Source organism: Monodelphis domestica, chromosome 3 (assembly GCF_027887165.1).
Source record: "Monodelphis domestica isolate mMonDom1 chromosome 3, mMonDom1.pri, whole genome shotgun sequence".
Lineage (NCBI taxonomy): Eukaryota > Metazoa > Chordata > Mammalia > Didelphimorphia > Didelphidae > Monodelphis > Monodelphis domestica.
Window position 1 is genome coordinate 170,187,423 of NC_077229.1, and position 17,016 is coordinate 170,204,438.

General features: G+C 38.0%; 1 protein-coding gene across 1 annotated transcript in view; it reads left to right on the top strand.

Moving 5' to 3' along the window:
* SNX31 (sorting nexin 31) overlaps positions 1-17,016 on the top strand; it is a 92,601-nt gene that overhangs the window by 25,401 nt on the left and 50,184 nt on the right. The window contains exons 5-6 of the mRNA XM_056823258.1: positions 3,688-3,798; positions 12,583-12,673. Of these exons, the coding sequence (XP_056679236.1) occupies positions 3,688-3,798; positions 12,583-12,673 (202 nt within the window). The remainder of the gene's footprint in view (positions 1-3,687; positions 3,799-12,582; positions 12,674-17,016) is intronic.

Consider the following 17,016-nt stretch of genomic DNA (forward strand, 5'->3'; position numbering starts at 1 on the left):
TAACTCCCACTCTGGAATTTTAATTCATACAATCTTGTGTCTGGACTGTGAAATGTGCTCTCTATGAAAATCCAGATTATATGTCAAATTACATACAGCTTTCCTTCCTTAACAGAAATTCGGAGGTGAAACAGTCACTTCTCCCCAAAGTTCTTGTCATCTCTACTTCACAGACGACATACATATAGGTTTGACTCCAGTATGCTTTGCGTCAGGCTCCAGGCCCTATCTCCACTCACCCTCCCTTCCTTTCTAGTGATTTGTGGAGGCTCACACAGCTAGTTGTTGTCTGAGGTCAAATCTGAATTCAAGTCTTCCTGACTCCAGAGATCTCTGACTCTGACCTGACTGCCTGGAAGGAGTGGCCAGCCTTCAACTCTGTAGATTCACTTACCATCTCTGTAATTTTCCAAATGGAAATCCACCAAGCCTATATACATGAAAAAAAATCTATCTATTTTTCTATTTATCTATGTGTATTATATGTATATATATATATACATATATTGTGTATATACACACACAATTTTTAAATTTATCTCCCAGGCTCTTAGATAAGTAAGTTATTAATAAAAGCTTTTTCATTCATTCATTCATTCAAAGGGTATTTATGCAACATCTCCTATGTTAAAATATGACAGTGTTTCCCAAACCAAAGTTATAGCATGGACCAATAAAATGGTTCCTATTTGGACCATAGATCTCTTTGCCTTGACTAGGTTCTCTGTGCTCAAGGGGCAGGGAGGGAGGAGCGAGGGGAGAGAGCTGGACTGGGGAGAGTAGAGCAGGGACAACTGTCGGTTTTTAAAGTTTATGGGTTTTTAAGAAGTAAACAAGTTTTGCTGAACAGTAAATATCAGTGCAACCAGGAATTTGGAAAGCCACTATTTTAGGAGTGATAATAAAGGACATTATATTTATAATATAGTATATGTATGTGCTATGTCCTTTATCATACATATGTCAACATTTCATCATATATATTAATTGTTATAGGTAACATTACCCTGAATGTGTGTGTGTAATTATATAATGTTTTTCATTTTACTCAACTCTTTAGATTTAGAAGCCAGGAGATTCTGACTCTGATAGTAGGGATATGACCCTGGGCAGGCTGCTTCACTCCTTGAAGACTCAGTTTCCTCATCTGTAAAATATTATTCGTAAGGATGAACTTAAAAAACCTGTTGAGGCTTTGCCACTTTATCTATATATGAGAAACTAAATATGTGGTTAAGCAGATAGAAAAGACAAGAATGACCTTGATTTCTGGGCTTAGCTTTGTTTCAACCTACAGCAAGGAGATCAAATCAGTCAACACTTAAAGAAATTAATTCAGACTATTCACTGAAAGATCAAATACTGAAGCTGAAGCTTCAATACTTTGGCCACATAAGGAAAAGACAGGATTCATTGGAAAAGACCTTGATCCAGGGAAAGACTGAAGGCAAAAGGAGAGGGGGACTGCAGAGGCTGAGATGGATAGATAGTGGCATGGAAACAACAAACAAGAACTTGGTCACACTTAGAGAAATAGTGGAGATTAGAAGGGCTTGGTGTGCTATGGCCCATGGAGTCACAGAAGAGTTGGGCATGACTAAATGAACAACAACAATGGAGGAAGGAAAAGGTTTGGAGTTGAAAAAATTGGGGTACCCTAGAGCTCTTGGGTAGTTATTGGTAAGGAGCTCTTACACTTCAGAGATCAAAATAAGAAAGTATAGATATCTCCCTGTTTGTGGCTATTTCTCTACTACCTACAGACATCTCCTCTAGCCTCCTTCCATTTCTGATAAACACTGTCCTAAATCTCTCCTTTCATGGCTAAACTCTTTGAGAAGATCAGTACTTCTACTTTCTTTCCTCTAAACTTCTTCTAATTCTCTGCAGTCTGATTTTGATCTTATCTTTCCCCTAAAACTGTTCTCTCTGAAGTTACCAGTGAGATCTTAATTGCCAATTCCAATGACCTTTTCTCAATCTTCATCTTTCTTGACCTTTCTGCATCCTTTGACACTATTGTTCACTTTCTTTTTTCTTCTTAAAAAAAAATACACAATTCTCCTCTCTTGGAATCAATACTGTATATTGGTTTTAAGACAGAAGAGTGATAAGGGCAAGGCAGCGGGAGTTAAGTGACTTGCCCAGGGTCACTCAGCTAGGAAGTGTCTGAGGTCAGATTTGAACCCAGGACTTCCTATCTCTGGGCTTGGCTCTCAGCCCACTGAGCCTCCTAGCTGTGATCACCCTCTTCTTGATACTCTTTTCTCTACATATTTTTGTGATACAGTTGTCCCTCTCATGGTTCATTTATCTTGGCTTCACTGTATCTCTGGTTAAAAAAAAAATCTAATTCTGTATCATGGAGTTACAGTTATCAGGGCACACTATTGACTGATGGAATGAAAGGCAACCAACCACAGTGCTGTGCTCCGTATCCTAGGCACTGATTGGCTCAGTGGCAACAGGTTAATAAGAGTGTGGAAAAAGTTTATAGGAGAGTAGGAAGGGTTTATAAAGCCTTAAAACATATATAAATAATAAAATAAATATAATAATGCTGCTTTAAGGATTTTCACCTATCACAGGGGTCTCTGGAACGTAACTCCTGCAATAGGTGAGGGATCACTGTACTATCTTTTCCTGGTTCTCCGTCCACCTATCTGACCGTTCCTGCTTAGTCTGTTTTGCTAGACATTCATCCTGGCCACGTCTGCTAGCCATGGCTATTCCCCAAGACTCTCTCTTAGGCTCTCCTCTTCTCTCTCTATACTCTTCTACTTGGTGATCTCATCCTTTCACATGGATTCTTCTCAGATCTACTTATTATCTCTCCAGACTACTGGCTTCACATTTCCAATTGCTTATTGGACATCTCAAATGCATAGATATCTTAAACTTAATTTGTCCAAAACTGACCTCATTACCTTTTCCCCTAACCTTCTCATCTTCCTAACTAAACAAAATCTAAGGACATTTTGTTAGGATATTCAAAAGGGGAGCCGTGCTTCAAGGAAGATTTAGAATAGATCCTTTTTTGTGTCAAGATTTCTTGAAAAATCATCTATAGTTTTTTCTGTTGCATGGGAGGGATCAGAGTGTGTGTGTCTCTCTGTGTACATGTATGTGTGTGGTGGGGGGTCTACTTCTGTATGGGAGGAGAAGGTACTATGTATGGGAAATGACTAGTGTGAAAACAAACAGCAATGATAAAACTTCAATTTTAAAAATTCCCAATATAACCCTCTTTAAGAAATCAATAATCTGAACATTTTCATAAAGATATTGTCATTTTAGATTTATAAGGGCCCAGAAAGTTGAGTTTTTTTGTCTATTTATTTTGCTCTGTTCAGCACTCATTTGAAAATGTCATACACAGGCAGCCACTTAATAAATAGTTTGATGACAAAGCAAAAAAAATTACTTTTGTGTAAAACACAAAAACCATTGATCAACCAAAGGGAATTAAAAGAAGAAAAAAAACCCAGAACCATTTCTATCCCATCATCCTTTATTCCCAACATATAAAATAAAACACTGCCACCAACCAGGCAATTGATGAGCTTGCTCATTTCCCAGATGCCTGCAGATGTGGTTCATCCAATGAAGGATGAGAGTAGGGGGAGCTTATGCACACAAAATGAAAAGCTACTTCATAAAGTTATTTTTCTTTCCTTTTGGTTACAGGACACATTCAAAATCACCACCAAGAAAGTCTCTCTGGATGTATTTCTGCCTGATGGAAGAAGTATCAGAATTGAAATTCTAACCTCTGACACTGCTGAAAGAGTCTTAGAGGTAACCATGCCTACCAGGTGCTACCTGTGAAGGGAAATTGTTTGGAGAAAATCAAGTTTAGAAATAATCTGGTTCAGATGGTAAATTCAGTCACAAGTTATTCATGGACCCTTACTAGGTTATTTTTTTTTTTGCCCTCAAGAAGACATTTATTTTTATCTGAATATCTGGATTTTATGAGAGATTTATGGTTATAGTCCATCACTAGCGAAACTTTTCAGGTTCAATATTTGTGACAAGCTCAGTTTGAGAGTCTTTTCATTGACCCTTTCTCAAGCTGTTGTTGTTAGGCTGAAACTTTTAAATGCCTTTAAAATGCCCCCCAAATAGCTAAAAAGATTGGAATGAAAGGAGACGAATTGCTGTATGTACACAAACGATGTGTAAAAAGTTGATGTGGGAAAGGCTTGATAAGAATATGATAGTTAGTGCCCTAAGCTTCAGAAATAATAATAGCTAGCATTTTATAATGCTTTAAGATTTCTAAAGTACTTTTACATACTCTCATTCGATTCTTATAACAACCCTGTGAGATGGGTGCTATTATTATTATCCCCATTATACGATTGAGGAAACTGAGGATGGCAGAATTTGCTAAGGGTCACAAAGCTCACAAATCCTTAGGCAGGATTTGAATTTGGGTATTTTCCTCCAAATCCAACACTCTGTCCATTATATCACCTTGGTGAAGATCCCTGAAACCATTTTCCCTTTGCTTTTGTTTGCCTAGTTCTTACCTATATACATCTTTATACTTTGCTTTCATTCTACTTTTCTGAGGTCTCCAAAGATAAGCTGGAGAGAATTTTGATGGTCTAAGGTTAAGACATTACAATAGGGATGAGACCAGAGACCAGAGCTTCAACTAAGGATGGCAAAAGTAGATAGTGGCCTAAGGCCCAAAGCAAAGGCAGGAATGGAGGTAGGGAAAGAGTTGGAAGTGGAGCACTTCTGTTAAAATTGTTTGGACACAAACGGCACTTTTCAATATATACGCCTCAATTCCCTTATCCTTCCTTCCTTCCTTCCTTCCTTCCTTCCTTCCTTCCTTCCTTCCTTCCTTCCTTCCTTCCTTCCTTCCTTCCTTCCTTCCTTCCTTCCTTCCTTCCTTCCTTCCTTCCTTCCTTTTTAGTATAAATGATCAGGAATTATTGCAAAAGTGAGTGTTGCCATCATTTAAACTTATAATCAGGGGGAAGCTGGGTAGCTCAGTGGTTTGAGAGCCAGGTCTAGAGACAGGAGGTCCTGGGGTCAAATCTGGCCTCATACACTTCCCAGTTGCATGACCCTAGGTGAGTCACAATCCCCATTGCCTAGCCCTTACCACTCTTCTGCTTTGTAACCAATATACAGTATTAATTCCAAGATGGAAGATAAGAAAGATAAAAAAGATAAGATAAAAAAGATAAAAAATAAGATAAAAATATATAAGATAAAAAATACAAGATAAAAAATAATCAACAACATATTTAAAGATATGGAATGATTTGGAACAATATTATAATTCGGCATAAACAGCAAGAGGATCACATACATAACTTGATTAATATTTTTTTAACTTGACCATTACATTTTTTATGGTTTTTCTTTATTTCCAGGATTCATAGTGGCAATGGTTTTAAATGTTTAATTTAATATATATTTAAAAACTCTTATCTTCCATCTCTAGCTCTCAATCCACTAAACTACCTAGCTGCTTCCTAATTTAATATTTTTCAAAGAACAAAAATTTCTTTTCTTTTCCTTCTACCTCCCTCCCCCACCAGCCATGGAAAAACAAAAACAAAATCTCTGTAACAAATACACATAGTTAAATAAAACAAATTCCCACATTGGTTATCATTTAAATCTTACCGGTTTCTTCCGAATTCTTCACATTTGTCATTCCCTACACCTCAAGAATATTCCATTATATTAATGGACCATAATGTGTTTATTCTCCAATTGTTGTATGCTTATTTTGTTTTCAGCATTAGCATGAATATTGTTCGGAGTACTTTAGTAAATCCAGGTCTTTCTTGTGATTAGTACCTCCTTTGTCTGATGGCTCAGTAATGGATAAGAAGATATGAATGACTTAGTAACTTTCCTTACATAATTTCAAATTGTTTTCTAGAATGGCAGCAGTGCATATCTTCTCATAACCCCTCCATTTATGAATTTTCTCATCTTTTAGTATCATCATTAGCTCTAAGGGCACTGTTAAGTATTGTTTTGTACAAATGCACTTATTTTAATGCCAGAAAATATTATTTTATGTGTTGCCTAGTTATTTATTTTCTGATTTTTTTTTTGCATCACAATGAAAGACAAAGTCCCCTAGTGGTAAAGGGCAAAAGAAAGAACATTGGGTTTGTAATCAGAAGACCTGGGTTCAAATTTTGACTTTGTTTCTTACTACTTGTTTGACTTATATGTAAGTTTCTTGGTTTCAAGTTCCTCATCTATAAAGTGAGTTAGAGTAAATAATCTCTAAGGTTCCTTAGACCTATAAATTCAGAGCTGCTATGTTAATAACCCACAGAGGGCTTGGAGAAGGGGCTGAGAGGGAGGTGATTTTGAGATCTTCCCTACAAGGGCACACAAATGCTGGTTTGTTTGTTATTTTTTTTTTGCCAGGAGTGAGATGTGAAAAGTTGAAGAAGCATTAAAGAAGAGAGTAGTATAAGCAATTCTAAGGCAAAGACGGTGCATGTGAACAGCCCAGGGCATTTTGCAACTGTGTAGGTAGAAATAAAGCAAAAGTTATTACAATTTCTTTTGTAACTAACTGCTTTAGGCTGTAATCAAACTGATTATCTGATAGCTAGCAGGAAGTTAATGTGGTACTTGGAAAGAGCATTGGATCTGAGGTCAGACACTGAGTTCACATCTTGGCTCAGTGATAAACCACCCAGGTGACCTCAGACTAGCTGATGATCTTTATAAACCTCAGTTTCCTCATCTCCAAAATGGCAAGGCTGAACTAAATTCCCAGTAGTGAGAATAGTGGTATACCCATTTCTTCATTGCCAGTTTTCATCCCCTTTTCTCCCCAAAATGTGCTCTCTGAGCCAAAGATGCTGACCTCTTGGATGCTCCACCAACAAGACACTCCATTTCTTGGCTCTCTAGGCATTTTCTCTGGATTTCCTTCCATGCCTGGAATGCCTGGATCTTATTTCTGAAATAAAATTTCTTTCCTCTTTTAAGAGCATTTTTAGATCATTCAAGCAATAAGCATATACTAAGTGCCATGTATTGTACAGGAGTTGTCCGTATAAAAGCAAAAAGTCTTCACGAAGCCCAGAGTGTGTCCCGGGAGGCAACGTGCAAAATTTTGAAATAGACAAAAGGTAATTTGAAGGGGACACAGGGATGGTCTAAGGAGCTGGAGAGGGACCACCAAAGGCTTTGTGGAGGAGTTCCTGCTTGAGTTTGAAAGGGAACCAGGGATTTTACAAGGCAGAGGTGAGGAAGCCACGCAGGCATTACAGACACTGGGAAAGCCAGGGCAAGAAGTGAAATGCCTGTGAGAAATGAAGGGGTGAGATGTCATAATAAAACTGGCAAGGTAGCCTAGCGCCAATTTTTAAGGGCTTTAAATTCCGGAGAGACGAGTTTGACCACACCCAGCACCACACCAACACAGGACCAAACCAGCAGTTCTGGACCTTATAGGAGCTTATAGTCTGTATTCATAGAGACAAAGAGAAAGGACACCTAGGCATTCCAGCTCAGTATGACTAAGAAGGGCGCTGCATTAGTATCAAAGTTGTGTACAAAGCAAAGAATCTCAGGGGAGGAAGCTGAATCAGGAATGGAGGAGACTGCAGAATGTCATCAATGATTCCCTATGGGATCTTGGACCAGGGACAGGAGGTCCTGGGTTCAAATCTGGATTCAGACACTTCCTAGCTATGTGACCCTGGACAAGTCATTTAAACTCTATTGTCTTAGCCCTTACTGCTCTTCTACCTTGGAACCAATACACAGTGTCAGTTCTAAGAGGGAAAGAAAGGGTTTAAAAAGTAAATAAATAAAAAATAAAATAAAATAGTCTGAGAAACCATAACTTCTATAGAAAATTTAGCTCCAGAATCCATTTGAAACCAAAGTTGAAAATTGAAATCTTCTATGGAACGAAAACACACTCATACCAAGTCAAGTTACTTAAATAGTGAGCAACTGGGGGAAAATAACTCTTACAACAGCAGAGAGAAAAGGGATTATTAGATTGTTCTGTTCTGCTTCAGCACCATGGCCAAATCTTCTTAAGAGCAGAACCATAACTAGGGTGGGATGACTGGGACTTTATTCCAGAGCACAGACATTTAAAGTCACTCACAATACTCATACTTCTTTAGTAGCACAGGAATAATTGTCAAAACAATCAGGAATAATCAGTCAAAATAGCCTGAAGATGGCCTCCCCACTGGCTGCCACATCCCACCTGAATTCTCTCCTTAATCTTACCCCTGTCCCATTCTGCACAGTGTAATGGCCTCAGGTCTCTAACCATAGGAGTTAGTGCCTTGAGGATCTCTAGCTCCCAACTGCTCCAACTCTACGGTTTATTTTTTTTTTTTTTAAATTTTTATAAAAGCCCTTACCTTCCCTCTTGGAGTCAATACTGTATATTGGTTCCAAGGCAGAAGAGTGGTAAGGGCTAGGCAATGGGGGTCAAGTGACTTTCCCAGGGTCCCATAGCTAGGAAGTGTCTGAGGTTGGATTTGAACCCAGGACCTCCCATCTCTAGGCCTGGCTCTCAAACCACTGAGCCACCCAGCTGCTCCTGATACTTATTAAAATGGAGAAACCATTCTAAGTTCTCCAGTGTAGCCAGCCAGATTTGGCTTTATATTTGGCAAAGCTCTCTACAGTTATTATCTTATTTGGTTCTTACAACAATCCCAGGAGGTAAGTGTTTTAATTTCATTTTGAGAAGTTAGGAAACTGAGCTGAGGGAAGTTAAATAACTTGTCCAAAGCTAGCAACTCTCTGAGGCAAGTTTCAAACTCAGGACTTCCCAACTCCAAGTTTGGCACTCTAACCACAAGGCTTTTTAACTGCCTGATATAATAAGGATCCCCTTTAAAAGTCCAGAAGATGTGGGGCCATCAACCTTTTCAAAGATGCTATGATTTTGAGAACTCAGAGCAAATTTATAAATCAGCACCTTACCAGAAACCAGGGAAAATAACACGTGTCAAAATATGCCAAAGATTTTACTGATAAAGCAAAAGCGGGAAAGAAACAACCCCAAATCTGCCCTATAAGGGGGAAAAATAAATGGAGGGACATTTCATGGCAGCAGGAATACTAAGTGCTGAGAGGAGGCAACCAATGCACAGTCTGAGTCCTAGTGACATCATTTGGGCTCTTTGTGTTGATTTCAGAATAACTGAACACAATAGACAAATAGTAATTTAGATTGAGTACCACCCCATTTGCCTGGTGTTAGGGATTTCAAGTGAGGAAATACAGTTAATTATAGTAGAAAGCTGAGTAGTGACCCTCAGAAATGTTAAAAGCTGACTAATAACAAATTTATTTAAACTTAGAACTGGAAGGAACATTATAGATCATCTGGTCCAAAGGTGTTTTGTTTTTTTTAAATCATCATGCAAAGCGCATCTCCACATTGGTCATTGTTATAAGAGCACAATCATATATAATCAAAACCCCAAAATAAAATGATAAATACACTGATGTGAAAGATGTGTCCTACAGTTCTTTCTCTGGAGGGGGATAGAATTCCCCATCATAAATCTCTTAGGTTTGTCCCATGTCATTGCATTGCTGAGAGTAGCCAAGTTTTCACAGATAATCATCATACAATATTGCTGTTACTGTATACAATGTTCTCCCAGTTCTATTTCGCTCCTCATCAGTTCCTTCAGACCTTTCCAGCTTTTTTTGAAATCATCTTGTTTATCATTCTTATAGCACAATAGTATTCCATTGCCAACATGTACCACAATTTGGTTAGCCATTCCCCAATTGATGGGCATCCCCTCAATTTTTAGTTCTTTGTCACCACTAAAAAGAGCCACTATTAATATTTTTGTACAAGTATATCCTTTCCCCTTTTTTATGATCTTTTTGTTGGCTTATTTAATTTCTTTTACTGAGATGCGATTGTTTTAGTATTCTATTTCCTCTTTTGTTAATCTAGGCAATTTATATTTTTGTAAATATTCACCCACTTCATCTAGATTGTCATATTCATTGCCATATAATTGGGCAAAATAGCTTTTAATAATTACCTTAATTTTCTCTTCATTAGAGGTGAGGTCACCCGTTTCATCTTTGATACTATTCATTTGATTTTCTTCTTTCTTTTTTTTAAATTAGATTAAGCAGTACATTATCTATTTGTTTTTTCAAAGTACCAATTTCTAATCTTATTTATTAGTTGAATATTTCTTTTACTTTCAATTTTATTAATTTCTCCTTTGATTTTTAGGATTTCTAATTTAGTTTTTATCTGGGGATTTTTAATTTGTTCTCTTTCTAGTTTTTTAAGTTGCATGACCAATTTGTTGACCTCTTCCCTCCCTGATTTGTTGATATATGCACTCAGGGATATAAATTTTCCCCTGAGTACTGCTTTATTATCTTTTTGAGATACAGACCCAGTAGTGGTGTTACCAGATCAAAGGGTATGCACAGTTTTATAGCCCTTTGGGCATATTTCCAAATTGCCTTCTGGAATGGTTGGATCAGTTCATAATTTCACCAACAATGCATTAGTGTCCCAATTTTGTCACATCTCCTCCAACATTTACCACTTTCCTTTACTGCCATATTGGCCAATCTGATAGGTGTGAGGTGGTACCTTGGTGTTTTTTAAATTTGCATTCCTCTAATCAAGAGGGATTTAGAACATTTTTTTTCATATGATTATTGATAGCTTTGATTTCTTCATCTGAAAATTGCTTATTCAGATCCTTTGACCATTTGTCAATTGGGAATGGCTTATATTCTTATAAATTTGAGAAATGAGACTTTTATCAGAAAAATTTGTTATAAAATTTTTTTCTTAATTTGTTGTTTCCCTTCTACTCTTGGCTACATTAGTTTTGTTTATATAAAAGCTTTTTAATTTAACATAATCAAAATTATTAATTTTATATCCTGTAATGTTTTCTATCTCTTGTTTAGTCATAAATCCTTCCCTTCTCCAAAGATCTGCCAGATAAACTATTCTGTGTTCCCCTAATTTAGGTATGGTATCACTCTTTATATCAAAATCAGTCATCCATTCTGATCTTATCTTGTTAGGGTATGAGATACTGGTCTATACCTAGCTTCTGCCATACTGTTTTATAATCTTCCCAGCAGTTTTTGTTAAAGAGTGAGTTCTTATTCCAAAATCTTGGATCCAGAGGTTTTTAACTTGGCATCTCTTGACTCCCAGTGAATCTGTAGTACATTTCTGGGAGTCTTTGAACTTGGATAGGGAAAAAATACCCTTTTTATTTTCACTGATCTCAAGCTGAAAATGTATCATTTCCTTCAATTACTTAAAAACATTCTGAAAAGGAGTCTGTAGGTTTTAGCAGACTCCCAAGATGGTCCGTGTCACAAAAAAGATAAAAACCTCCAATCTAGTTGTGCTTTCTCATTTCACAGGAGAGGAAATTGAGGACTAGAGAGAGAAGGTATTTATCTAGGATCATGTAGGTAGCAGGTTGCAAATCCAGGATTTGAACCCAGTCTTTTTAGTACAAAGCCAGGACTCTTTTTATAGCATCATCTTTTGCTGGCCATCTCATAAACCCAGGTCTGTGTGTGTGTGTGTGTGTGTGTGTGTGTGTGTGTGTGTGTGTGTGTGTGTGTGTGTGTGTGTTTTATGATTTCTTTACTGTAGCTAACAAGCAACAAATATTAAGTGCTTATGCACAGGGCAGCTAGATGCTAGATTTGGAGTCAGGAAGCGTGAGTTCAGATTTCGCCTCTGATACTTATTAGATGTGTGACCCTGAGCAAGTCACGTAACCATCTTTGTCTTAGATTCTTTATCTGTAAAATGAGCTGGAGAAGGAAATGACAAATCACTGCAGCATCTCTGCCAAGGAAACCCCAAATGGAATCATGGAAAGCTAGACACAACTGAAAAACAATTTAACAACAAAAATGCTTTAAGCCCACTGTTCAACCCTGGAGAAAGAAATACAAACACAAAATAAAAGGCAATTCCTTTTAATGGAGGAGGATGACATATAGAAGGGAGCTGAACATGGGAGAGGTGGTGGTGAAGTCAGGAGATTCCAAAGCAGAGCCAGCTCAGGAGAGAAGAATTGCTGCCCAGAGTCCTTCCTCCCCAAATACAATTAGTTCCAGGTTAGAGCTCACCAAAGGGAATATGGGAGCTGGTGGGGCAGAGAGATGTAGTAGAGTGAGAAGACCCCAGGCATGGAGGCAGTTTCAGGGCGAGACAGCAATTGAGGCAGGGTGGCAAAGCCCAGAGTCAGAAGCAAAGCTGGGATGTTTGCTCCCAGTGCGAAACTCACTACCAATGAATGAAAGCATTTGCTTTTCAACTTGTAATCTAAGAGCACTCACAGGCTGAGTGCCTTGTCTTCTGTGACAAAGCCATTCTGTGTAGGAGGCAGGACTCAAAGCTCTCCATAAACTACAGCATGCTGTTCTCACCAGGCTTTCAGACTAGAAAGTATGGATGACATGTGAGTAATAAAGTGATTTTAATATAATAAATATAATAATAAAGTGTGGTATTTGCTGACATACTTTTTATTAGCAGAGAACTATGAATATTCTTGTTTGTTTTTTTTTCAGATTGTATCATACAAGATGGGACTGTCTCGGGAGCTTATTGGATACTTCAGCTTGTTCCTGATCCAGTTCCAGAGTGACAATGTCTTATCTGGTAAGAGACGTTAGACAGAGATGCGATACAGGAAAACTACCCAGTTCATTCCAATGTAGGTTCCTTGTGAGTAGGTATTGACTCTTTATTATTCTTGTTACCTAGTACAGTGCCTGGCAATAATAAATACTTGTCGATCGATTAGTGTGATACTCTCTCCAAGCTCTTTTCTAAACCTGGAGAATGAAAGGAAGTTAAGAGTGAGATGAGGGCATTTAGGTGGTGTAGTGGATAAAGCACTGGGCCTGGAGTCAGGAGCATCATCTTCCTGAGTTCAAACCTGGCCTTCAGATACTTCTTAACTATGTGACCCTGGGTCAGTTTCCTCATCTGTAAAATGAGCCGGAGAAGGAAATGGAAAATCACTTTAGCATATTTGCCAAGAAAACCCTAAATGCATTCATGAAAAGTTGGACACAACTGAAATGACTGAGCAAACCTCTGAAAGATTAAATTCTCTGACTGGACATCAGCCTGATCCATGAGAGCCACCACCCTTTTCTCTGCTCTCTGTGAGGGTAGGGGGTGTCTGTAGTTGTAAGTCTACCCTGATCCAAATATCGTATCAGGCACTGGAAGGAATGGGCATCCACTGAATAAAAAGCAAAACTCATGAAAAAAAAATGACTGAGCAAAAACAAAAGAGTGAGATGGGAGCTACCAGTGCAGATTAGTCAGGATACCAGACCATCCTTATGCTTATAGGCACATTCAAACTTTAACCACTGATCCCACAGATCAGTCATAATAAACATTTACTTAGTATCTTCTCCGTGATGGGTTCTAGAGATAAAAAGACAAAAATGGAGCTACATACTTCTTCCTTTGCCCCTAGCCCATGTCCATTGGCTCTACCATGGTATGGGAAAATGTAATGGGTTTTTCTCCCTTAGCAAGAGCCCTATCCCATATATAATAGAGCATTTGACTAGATATAAACATGTCTGTTCTTTTTAGCTAATTTTACAGGATCTGAGTTGGGAGGGACCTCAGGGATAATCTAGTCCTTCCTAAGCAGGACTCATTTATATAACACCCCCAGAAAGTTGCCACCCAACCTCTGTTTTATGGAGAGGAATTGGGTGTTGATCAGTGGAATTCCTAGGAAGAGGCAATCCATTCCACTTTTAAGTAGCATTAATTGTTAGAAAGTTTTCCCTTTCTAAATTGCAATGAAGATGCCAGCCTGCTTTCACAAGGAGCTCCCTTTTCCAATCACAGGTCCAGTTCCTATTCCCTATCTCTTTTCTCAACCAAGGAGAACAGTCTTTGGAACAGTAATGACAATGCAAAAATGGCGAATAGAAAATTAAAATACATCAAAAAAAAGAAAGGTTTGCCTTACATTAAGCACACACACACACATATTTACAATTTCTACTTATTCTTGGTTCAGAAATACCTTTGGAAGAAGTTTCTCACTCCCAGCCCTAGCCAATAAGAATGAGAGAGACCCAGACAGAGGCAGAAAGATTGTGTGTTTATGCAGTATTTACTGTGTGCCAGGCTCTAAGCTAAGCACTAGGAATACAAATCCAAGAAAAGAGGGAGAGAAAGAGACAGAGACAGAAAGAAACTGAGACAAAGACTACTTGCCCTGAAGTAGCTTATATTCCAATAGAGAAAGACAACACATAAAAGGAAAGTGGAAAGCATGGGATAGAGAAGAAAAGAAAAAAGGGTAACCACAAAGTGGGAAACCCCAGAATATCAGGAATAGAGTGGGGAAGTGAGAATAGTGGTCTCCAACAAAAACTCAGCAGAGGAGGGGCTGTAGGTGTAGAGGCATCTTTAAAGTGAAAAGGCTGTTGGTTTGGAGAGTCAGGAGTAGTAGCTCTTCAGCTTTCTACTCCACTTGAGCTGACTACCTGACCCATGAGATCCCACTATTTTTTTTTTACTTCTTTGAAATCTGTTTTCCTCAAAACTAGAATGTATATCACATGATGACAGGTTTGTGGTTACTTCTTTTTAAGGATCCAATAATTTTTCCTCCAACAACAAATTCTTATTTATTGATCAGAATCAAATTGAGAATAGCAGTTAGTGTCATCACTCCCTATGTGATTTTAAAAATTGAAAATAGCCTTAAGGCAAATCCAGAATTTATCATTTACTCTGCTTTTAGGGAAATAGAGAAAGGGAGAGGAAGGGAAAGTATAAGAGAGAGGGAAATCCAGCAATACATTTCCTATCACTAAGAAATCAAACCTCCATATCATATTTGTGGTCTCTTTCCTAATCCATTCATCTACTTCCTTCTTCTTATCAGGTAGTCCATATTATATTCCCACTACAATATCCTTTCAGTTTCTTCCTTCATTTTACACTATCTGTCTTTGCTCCATGGCTATATGTCTTTTAAAACTCTAAGTTGGGGGGCAGCTAGGTGGCTCAGTGGATTGAGAGCCAAGGCTAGAGAAGGGAAGTCCTGGGTTCAATTTTGACCTCAGACACTTCCTAGCTGTGCAACCCTGGGCATGTCATTTAACCCCCATTGCTTAGCCCTTACTGTTCTGCCTTAGAACCATTACAGTATTAATTCTAGTACAGAAGATAAAGGTTAAAAATAAAACCAAACCTCTAAGTTAGTCAAAGAAGTCCTTGTAGTGGATCTTTACCTTGTTTCTCTCCACAGTATTTCCCCCCTGTCAGTTCATGGGTTTCCAATGTGAGCATATTTTATTTCTATAAATATTGTTCCATCACTCTTTTGATCTTTTCTGTTCCTTTGGAATAAGTATGGTCTTTCAGAATCATGTTTCATTCATGAACTTCATCATAGGCAGGGTCAGTGATATCTATCCTTTACCTCTTGACAGCTTTGTTCATTACAACTTTTTGGGCCATGGATGTAGACATTACGAGACAATGGCTTTTAATCCTGACTTTCCTCTTGGGCACAGTTTTCTATGACTTATTAGTGTTCTTTCTTGATTTTACTCTGTTATCTGGTTTGGAGAGACATACCTTGGCAATTGCCTCATTGTCTTTAGAAGTTTAAAGTCATATCCAGATGCAGTGAACTGCCAGAAGGCAACCAGTCTCAGACATGCTTGCCCATTATTAACCCTGAAAGTTTGTTTCTTCTTTAAAGAAAAAAAAATGTAACGTGAAATTCTTTCCAGTATGCCACTGTATTTTGACTCCAAATAAAAGAAGCTTGTTGAAGTATGTTTGCAGAAAATTCTAAACAAAAATTATAGAGCTTATTAGGGTGTAGGAATAGGGAATCTAAATTTTAAATAAAATATATTTTATATATATGTATATAAAGTTTAAAGTCATTTAGATTTCACTCTAAGAAAAAATTTTTTAATTTTTAATTATCTTGGGTTAGACTCACTTTGTTCTGAGCCAAGAACCCATCATTTCTTAATCCATTTATGAAGGAAACTTGGCCATGTCATTGAATTACACCTTATTACAGTTTCCACTTGTTTGTAAACAGATGATGAGAGACAGTATGGTATAAGAGGTAAAAGGCCAGCATAAGAGTTGGAAAGACATGGGTTTGAAGCTTCATTTATATATATCCTTGCTGTTTGACCAATCATTGAAAGGCTCTCAGACTCTTGAAGCCTTCAGCCAATCTCTAAGACTGGGAGTTGCTGCTCTGGGGCAATGGGTACTGAGCAGGCATGAGCTTCCGAATTGTTGTCATCCTGTGGGATCTTGAGTTTCTGGACATAATGAAGTTCAAGAGAACACCTCGGGAGGAAATAAACCTTTTATTTTCTTTTGGGTATTAACATTTTTTATTGATATAGAGAAAAGTTTTCTCCAACCATTGAAAGCATAGTTCTGGGCCCCCCCCAAAAGTTCATGTTAGAGTGGGAGAGGGATCAGTGAAAGTACTATTTGCCAGGCTTTTTGAATGCTGCTGAGATGTTCCATGTTGAGGGCTTTATGAAAGGATGCCCAGGAGGAAAGTATAATTAATGTAGTGATTTTTAATGGTGTTGTAATACATGCAATCTCCTGCTTTTTGTGTCCTTGGAAACTGTATCACAAAACAGAAACTTCAAAAAGCTGATAAGCATCCCCACATACCATTTGGGTTGCCTCAAAGCTTGCAGCTTCCTCTTTGTTGTAGGTGTTAATTAACACATCTCTGCCAAGCTAGGGGGAGGTCTGCTCTGAAGTGCCACAGAGATGTCCCCACATATGTAGGTTTTCTGTTCCATAATTTTATCATCTGCAGGGGAATACCGTCCACCTCCAGAGGAAGAACTGTTGGAGATGGATGGATGTGGATCAAAGCATGCTATCTTTCACATCTGGGTATTTGTGGTTTTACTTTGGGGTTTTGGTTTTGTATGAGTGTGCTCTTACCACAATGA